This window comes from Lygodium microphyllum, chromosome 1 (assembly GCF_053477565.2).
Source record: "Lygodium microphyllum isolate KBCC chromosome 1, Lygodium_microphyllum_v1.1.10, whole genome shotgun sequence".
Classification (NCBI taxonomy): domain Eukaryota; kingdom Viridiplantae; phylum Streptophyta; class Polypodiopsida; order Schizaeales; family Lygodiaceae; genus Lygodium; species Lygodium microphyllum.
Window position 1 is genome coordinate 61,951,734 of NC_141135.1, and position 8,946 is coordinate 61,960,679.

Consider the following 8,946-nt stretch of genomic DNA (forward strand, 5'->3'; position numbering starts at 1 on the left):
CAAAAGGCTTAGACCTTAAGTTGCCCCGAACAATAAATGGAGCAACAAGGAAAACATCCCACCCAAAACCCATAATAATAAGGGCAAGGCTAAGAAAAGCAATATCAAGCCTTCTATTAAGTGGCTTGTAAGGGCTCCATTGGTTGGCAATGATTACTATGCCCCAATAAAAGCTCATGAGCTACTAGATCAAGTGCATTAGATGTGATGAGAGGGCCTTGCTCTCCAACATGGTGAAGTTCTACTCTTGGAACGTGCATGGCCTGACTTTTGACCTACAAAGTAGGTCAACTAGAGTTTAATCAAAATGACCGAACCTAGCTTTGTTGCACTACAAGAAATTAAGCTTGATGAAGATGCCTATCAAGCCTTTCAAGTTTTTATCTATACAACTTTATCTAATATAACTAGAAGAGGGAGACGAGGCATGTTGATATTGATTGCCGATCAATTTAAGCCTACTGAAAACTTCATAGTGGGTGATGGTAGCTGCATAGTGGCTTGAAATCACATATGAGAAATCTTATGTTTGCCTAGTATATGCCTCGATTTGTTCGTCCACTAGAGCACAGCAATGGCACACACTCATCCACTTATTATGAGGAAGGAATGCACTTGTAGGTGGGGATTGGAATATGATCAAGAGTGTGATAGACAAATCTCATGACACCATGATTGTGGAGGAAAGGGACGCACGGTAGTCTTGATTACTCTCTTGCAACCTCGAAGAACTAGCCTTGAAGTTGTGCACTGATGAATGGCCTCACTTCACATGGCATAACAAGCATGTGAGTCCCACCTAGAGGGGACTAATGGGCATGGTGGCTAAATGGGAGCATGAAGCGTGCCACACTAGATAGTTGTACTTCGTCAAATCACTTGTCAATAATTGTGGCATGCAAGGTGATGTGTCTTGCGAGCTCTAATCAAGGGCCCCCACCATTCAGATTCAATGTCTCACATCTAGAAAACAAAAGCTTTGTAAATAAACTGCTAAGAACTTGGAGAGAGGAGGCCAGAGATGCTCTAGCTTTACTAAACTATATGTGGTTTAAGTGCTAGGAGAAATCACCAAAGTAGCGAAGGAGTTTGATCACAACAAAGAAGGTTACAAATGAATAATTCATAACCTCATGTCCTCCATAAGATCACTAGTGATGGCCTCATTACTTATTCAACCTGAGGATGCAATCATGCAAATCTAGCTACGGTATGTGGAAGACCATGTGAGGAGGTAGGAGGTCGAAGATGTTAAAGTAGCCAGAATCTAACTCAAAGGACAATGGGAGCTCTTGGGAGATGGCCATAATGACCTCTTTCTAGCCAAGTTTAAAGACAAACAAAAGAAGGAAACAGTTGCATAGTCAATCAACAAGATGAATTGGTGTAGAAACATAGCGCTATTACAATAGTGTTTTGAGAGCATTTAGATGTGATAGTGGGCTCCAAGCTATAGGAAGTTCCACGTTTTGACCATAAAGTGCACGCATTTCTGGTTGATGTGATAAAGTCAATCACTTGTGAATAGGCTCTTTTACTAGATAGACCATCTTCGAAGGAGGAAATCCAAGTGGTTGTGTTCAACATGAAGTCAAGTAAGTCACCTGGCATAAATGGTTTGCCAACTTAACTATTTCAAAAGTTGTGTCCCAAATGTGAGGAGGATTTTGTTGCACTACTAAACCATGTAAGGGCCACTTATATTATGCCCACTCTTATGAAATGGGTGATGATTAAATGGGTGTCTAATGCACATGATAGGACCAAGTTTTCAAATTGGAGGCCACTTACCATGGTCAATTTATCATACAATGTCCTTTGCGAAGGCAATGGTGATGAGCGAAAATTCTCTATTTGTAAAAATCATGAATTTTTGCAAATTTCACTCATGCTAAAAAATACAATTTTATGCATGGATGTTACATTTATGATGTTGCGCTTAATTTGATCTTGTCTACAAACCATTCTCTAAGTCTCTAGAAGGACTTCGTCCTAATCAACATGGATTGGGACAAAGCCTATGATGTAGTGGACTGGTCCTTCATCCTTGCTATCCTGACAACAATGAGATTTGGGCCAATATTCATTAATTTGGTGGCAACCCTATTCAAGGAAGCAACATCATGCAGCATTAGAAGCACCGAGAGTGGTTCAAGCAATTAGGCTTCAAGGTTGTGCACGGAATAACTTATCCGTTATTTGGATGTTCCCATTGGAGTGGGCATCACTCAAAGTAAAGGTTTATGTGGTTTCTAAATAGAATTCAAGAAAAGATGAATGGGAGAATGAATTATCCCCTCTCCTTCACTAGAAGATTTGACGAAGGTGATAAACCTACTGTCTTCCACCATAGTCTGCATAGCCTCACTACTACCTTCCGGTTCCACATCAAGGAATCACATTGAGAAACTCTTCAAGAAGGTTCTTTAGTCCTACCAAGATAAAGTAGTCGTGTCACAAATAGGCTAGGATATCCTCACAAAGGATAGGAAGCAAGAATAAAAAATTCACAATGTTGGATGTCATCGATCAAACATTGGATTGCTACTAGCAAACTCAAAGACTTCTCATAGGATAGTCTCCATTGGCAAGATCTGATATCTTGCTTAGAGTTAACATCAAGATTCTAGAGTCAAACACTACACAAGGATTGGTATCCTAGTGGAAAGAATCTTGACTATTGCAAACTCGAAATCCCGAAGCCCCCGTTGAAAGGTGAAACCTCACTCTCCTGCGACATCTAGTACTCCCCTTACCCTTGCGACCCTCCATTGGCCCTGATACATAGAAGCCCAAAGATGGTGAAAGCCTATGCAACAAAGGAATTGCCACTTGGGAAGACCTATATGGGATAAGGATGATGCTAAGTGGCTCACCACGAGTGAGACAGTGCAACAAAATAGATCAACAGACTAAGAGGTAGAATGGCTCCTATGGTGATATTGCTACACAAGAAGTTAGGAAGACCTAATTTTGAATGATCTTGTGCGTCCCACTGGCAAAAAAAATTGATTCTTGATTGTATGTCAAGCAACAAATATAATCCAACATCCCCAGCTAACTATCATAATGGAGATGCAACACTACTAGAAGAAAGAATATCCCCTCACAAGGACCAAAGCATGGAAGAGAAGAATTAAGACATTTTGGAAATCAACTTTATCATACAAGCTTAATGTGTTTAGACAAAGATTGATGCTCAAAGCACTTCCTTGGTGTACCATGTTCGCTAAGAGGATCAAAATTGTTTATGCACCATGTTGGCAAAGAGGATCAAATTTTCCCCCATCTATACCCTATGTGGTAGGGTTTGAGAGTGAGTAACACTTACTATAGAATTGCTTTTGTGTGGTCCCACTATGGCAAGTGGAAATGAGGGTCCTCAACATTTGAAGGCGAATCAATGTCATATCTAGGGAAACTCTCAAGTTCATATGAAATAAAAAGAGTACCATTGTTTCCAAAAGGCCCTAGGTTTTGCAAGAAAGGGGTTTTGTGCATGTGTATGTGTGTGTTGTTGTTGTTGTTGTTTGGGGGGGGGGGGGGGGGGCGTTGTGAGGGGCATTATACCTCTACGTCTAAACATTAGTTGATCGAAGGCAAAAATCTTAGCTCTTTTTAGGTACTTTCAAACCCATACATTGGGTATAGGAGCCACTTGGAAAGATAGCATAGTTCCATGTTTCATCCAAATGATATTATAATCACTTTGCCTTACGCTACACATTTTTACACGTGCAACTCAAGATCATTTTTTCCCATCTTTCTTCTTCCTTTGAAATAAATGAATTTTTAAGTATTATATTTATTGATGTTTCAAACTGAACGCTAATTCAATAAGAATAGAGGGGGTTGTTGCTTTTTCTTTACATAGCTCTCTCTCTCTCTCTCTCTCTCTCTCTCTTTTTAAGTAATGGGTACATAGCTCGCTCATTTTTTTTCATAATCCAATGGCTACCTTAGTGGTAAGCTACTTATTTTATTAACCCGCTAACCCAAGTTTTATGTGTGCGTGCGTGCGTGCATGCGTGTCATTGGAGGGCCATGTACAAACCTTCATAGCACTGACCAAACTTGGAGTATGTTGATGGCATCACCTCATCGCTACCTCAACCTCCCACTAGCTTTCCCACCCTTGAGACTACCACACACTCCTATTGGCCACATGTCCATGAGTGGAAGGGTCCAATCTTGGAGTATGTCAATGGCATCACCTCAAGGCTACCTCAACCTCCCATTGGCCTTCCCACCCTCCAACTTGAACCTCCCACTCACTCCTACTGGCCACATGTCCACAAGTAGAAGGATCCAATATATGAATTTTGGAAGTAGGAACCAATATATGAATTCACCTCCACGTGTCCACGGGTGAAGGCACACAAGGAAGGGCAAGGGGAGTAAAAGAAATGGTATGGATGAGGATGCCATGATTTATGAATTAACAAAAACCAAGTTGACCACATTTTGGCTTTGGCTTCAAAGGCTGAACCTTTGTATACTCCCAATGTGGTATCTTCTGATCTCTAGCAATTATATACAATGTAATGTAACTATAATAGTAATGATAATTTATTAAATGATTTTATTCACATGAAAAAGATACGTAACTAACAGAACATCCTCAAAAGCTCTTAAAACATGTTTTCTTCACATGCCTATCAAAAACGAGACCTGTGAAGGCTATAAAAAATTATTTGCATATAAATCAAACTAATATGGAACCAAGATTGAGATTTTTAATCTCTCTTCATCTTAACATAGGTTGGGAAGGATAAAGCCTCCAATAGGGTTATTGGTTAGTTAACCATATTTCTAAATCATTTCTTATTAAACATATTTACATGGCATTTCTCTAAAACTTATTATGGGTATAAGGAGTAGCATTTTCCTCTATTCTTGAGTTGTATAAGTGAAAGTATCTAAGTTGTTGTAACTAAAATGAAAAGTAACATGAGAATAACATTCTTTCAAATTATAGTAACAAATTCCTTTGCTCATATAGGTGAAAGTATCTAAGTAGTTGTAACTAAAATGAAAAGTAACATGACAATAACATTCTTTCAAATCATAGTAACATACTCCTTTGCTCATATAGCTTAGGGCCCATTATATAAGCTCATCTACTAGTGTGGCCATTTTCTTTCTGGCCTTTTATATTATACTTTCTTCAAATGTTATGCTATTTTAAATTTATTATTCATGTATGTTAACAAGCTCTTTGTTTTGAATGAAGACAATATACGAATGGTACCAATTTGTGGACAACTAGCACTATAAGTATAGGTTCATTTTGTGTTATTTATCCTAATTTCTACTATAGAAGGCAATTGCACAAAAAAGAATAGAACAATGCTATTATTGAACGTAGAAAGGGCATTGATCCCCTATTATTATGAATCCTTGGAGAGTATTGTGCCAACTCTCGAGCATGCTAGCATTGTTTTATGTTCTACGTATTTTTGAAGTGCTTGTACCTAGACTCATCTATGCATACATTTGTTTTGTTGTTTTGGCATTGTACTGCTTTAATATTCATCTTTATTATTCTTTCTTGTGCAAGGTGTTATGAATGTTGATTGAGCCTGTTGTTGATATACAGGATCGTGGCATTATAATCCTTTAGTCAATATAGAGCAAGTTTGTCTTACCGTCTCTCACACTTCATATTACATACAAAAATTTAGGTTACTCACAAGATATTACAACACCACTACATAAATGGTATCATAGTGTTAACTCAATGAGCATTATAAGTTAATAACATTCCGAATGCTTGCTTTTTCCTTTATAGTTGTATTGTTGAAAAAGTATTAACTATCTCACATTTCTCTTTATCCATAGTATATATAGAAATTTTAGGTTACTCAAGAAACATTATAACAATACTATACGTAAAATCAAACCATATTGCTAGTATTAAAAGCTAATGTCATTTATAATCAATGCTTGCTTTCTCGTTTCTAGTTGCATTATTAAAAATGTAGTAACTACTCTATATATACATGAAGATGATAAAGTTCAACCTATTTTTCTAGATTAGTATTTACAATAGTATCCTTATATATACATGAAGATGATAAAGTTCAACCTATTTTTCTAGATTAGTATTTACAATAGTACCTTTCTAACATAGATCAATAATTGCATGAAACGCATAGAGTTCAATTAGAAAAAGTAAAACATCTTAGCAACCTTTATTTGTCATTTTGAGGTGCATATGTCTACCCAATTTAAACACTATTTTATCAACTTCGTAAAATGTTAGTTTAAATATATTTGCTCCGTCGCAGAGGGATAGCCCAATTGGTAGAGGTGGGCAAATGTGAATTGGGCTAGAGGTGGGTGGATGAGTAACATACAATACTTTCTCCCAATCTTTCATGTTGTTTATAGTATTTGCAATAGTTCTTGTCTTTTCAAATCAGTAACCAAGCAAAATTTTGTAGTTATATAGTGCCATTCAACATAAATATTACAAGAGAACATATCATTATTCACATTAGCTTTTTTGGTAATAAGTGATATCATATCAAGATTTAAATTTTGTTAAACGTATTATCGAGATTTTAGTCATGTCAAATAAATTATTACACATAAAATCAAAATTGAGAACTTCAAGTTTTATCTAAATGCAAGGGGAAAAGGTATACTCCACCTCCCACACAATGTAGAGTATGCCATGTTAAGATTTTAGGCCCAATATGCGGCTATCTAAAGTAAGAATTCATAAATGGCACTCTAAAGAGGAATATCATTACTAATAGTAAAACTTTTTAGGAGTTTGGTTGTCTTGCAATTAATGGAAAACCTAGCCTGTAGACTTGCTCGTCTACGTTAGGAGTTAAAAACGAGCAAGAGCAACGTCGTCATCCGTGGTATCACACGAAACGTACCAATTCGCCTATTCGTATTACACTCAATCTACCTATCAAGTGCCTATCCGCAAAACTGTTTGGACATCTCCGAGGTTTGAGCCATGACCTTAGTCCACTTGGATTTCTAGCTTTTTCTGACTCGTCTCAACCTTTGGCACCGTCACGTTGAGAACACCATTCCTAAGAACCGCTTTGATGGCAGCTTGATCCACGTTCTCAGGCAAGTTGATGCGGGCATTGAACGCTCCATAGCTCCTAGATGACCAATCCTCCTCTGACTCCTCTGCACTCTGCTCGGCTTTCAATGTGAGATCGCCATTGTCGATGCTCAGCTTCACGTCGTCCTTGCCATAGCCTGGCACGTCGACACGCAGCATGAAGCACTTGTCATCCTCAACCACGTCCCACGGAAGCCGATCTGTAGTACCCGTTCGCAGCAGCGGCGTGACAGCAGGGGGAAAAACGGAGCCTAAGATGCGATCTATGCTGTCCATCATGTCCAGCAGCGATGTTGCTTGTCCGAACGGAAAGCGCATGCCTGTACAACATAGATTATTTAGTCCATACATGGACCTCCAATGTCTAAGAGTTTGCGGGCTTTATGTCGTTAGAAAACTACAGAATTGAGCATCGTGCAAGGTGAATTACCTGGCAAGAAACCCCTTGATGTCGGAGCAGGCACAGCATTGGCGGTTGCCGAGGAGGTAGCTGTGCTATTGTTGCCTCGGTTTTCCTTCCCAGACACCTGCATTACATCCTCATCTTGGACCTTGGCAGCAGCAGAAGCAGATGCAAAGCTGCGGGTCATGACCGTGGTGGTGCTATTTCTATAGGAAGAGAGCGTTGGGGAGGAACATGACACGAGTCTCCGAGCAATGACACCGATCGCCATGCTGGAAAGTGTATTCCGGAGTAACCAAGAGCCTGGAGAGAAAGAGAGAGAGAGAGAGAGAGAGAGAGAGCACATATAGAAATATCAGCATGTCACACAAACAATGCAGCAGCTGATATCTTAACAATACAGCAACCGAATCAACCAGAAGAAGAAGAGAAGGACTGATCAGGAGAAACTCACAGGATGAATATCTCAGGTCGAGAACCTGCAAAGCCGGGTGGAGAGCCTGTAGATGGAGGTCGATGCAGTAATCAAAGTACCAACCGCTTAGTCGTGTTGCCTGTCTGCTCCAAAGTTCGCACAGGACGATATTTATGCTACATCGAGTAGAACTTTCTGGCGCAGGAGAGAGAGAGAGAGAGAGAGAGAGTCGTCCCCGTTCTGGAACATTCCGACGTCGACCCTTCTTCACACCAGCACCCTCATATTTTTCTACAACTCCGAGTACATGTTACCCAAGGGGGATTGAGAATATGGAACTCGAAGTTTATACACGTATTAAATCTTAATAGCATAGTGGCCATTATGTTGTACCAATACTTTGCACATGTGTAGCATAAAAATTTCAATAGATATATTAAACTCTATGACGTCAAGCACTGGCTCAAAGAGTGTAGACCTAAGTTGATTCGTACCAATTGCAATTTTTACACATATGTTAAAGGAGTATGAGGGTTTGAAACATGCCAAAAGTTTGTACTTTATAAAAAGTGCATCAAAGGATTATGTAACAAGAATTCTAGGTAAAACTTGGATGTCAAAAATTACTCACACTCCTAATACAATAGAAAGTCAAGTCACAATAAGAGACATGGCTTTCAAGTAAAATTTTACCCTCTTAATCGACTATTTTCTTACTTTGGGATGGATCAACTAACTTTCCTTTCTAATTGCAAGTACTTTGTTGGATAATAGACTTTATGCCTAGTATTCAAGTATTGTAGATAGAGAATGCTAAAGGGTGAATGGTTGTGCCTTGATCAAGACACACATGAAATTATAGCTCTAGATATTACTGCCATCTGTGTGAGGGCCGTGAGCCCCAAGTGTTGCAAATGGAGGATAATAGGCCCTTGAGTATAATATGTCAAGAAATCACAATGTTAATGGAGAATCCACCTACTAGTTTCTATGTTAAATTAGAGTAGGAAGATTCGAAGCCGAGCTAAGAGTACT

At 38.9% G+C, this 8,946-nt stretch overlaps 1 protein-coding gene across 1 annotated transcript; it reads right to left on the reverse strand.

Moving 5' to 3' along the window:
• Positions 1 to 6,642: 6,642 nt before the first annotated feature.
• On the reverse strand, positions 6,643 to 8,089 carry LOC148041182 (small heat shock protein, chloroplastic-like). Its single transcript, XM_087687640.1, has 3 exons — positions 7,951 to 8,089; positions 7,524 to 7,799; positions 6,643 to 7,413 (listed from the first exon to the last, which is right to left on the reverse strand). Exons 2-3 carry the CDS (start codon positions 7,765 to 7,767, stop codon positions 6,983 to 6,985), a joined length of 675 nt encoding a protein of 224 aa, XP_087543766.1. The 5' UTR covers positions 7,768 to 7,799; positions 7,951 to 8,089; the 3' UTR covers positions 6,643 to 6,982.
• Positions 8,090 to 8,946: the final 857 nt, after the last annotated feature.

Excerpts from the sequence above, each read along its gene's own strand:
- LOC148041182 (XM_087687640.1), bottom strand. The coding sequence starts at position 7,767 with ATGGCGATCGGTGTCATTGCTCGGAGACTCGTGTCATGTTCCTCCCCA. Across the intron at positions 7,414-7,523 it reads ATCAAGGGGTTTCTTGCCAG|GCATGCGCTTTCCGTTCGGA; the intron begins GTAATTCACCTT and ends TATGTTGTACAG.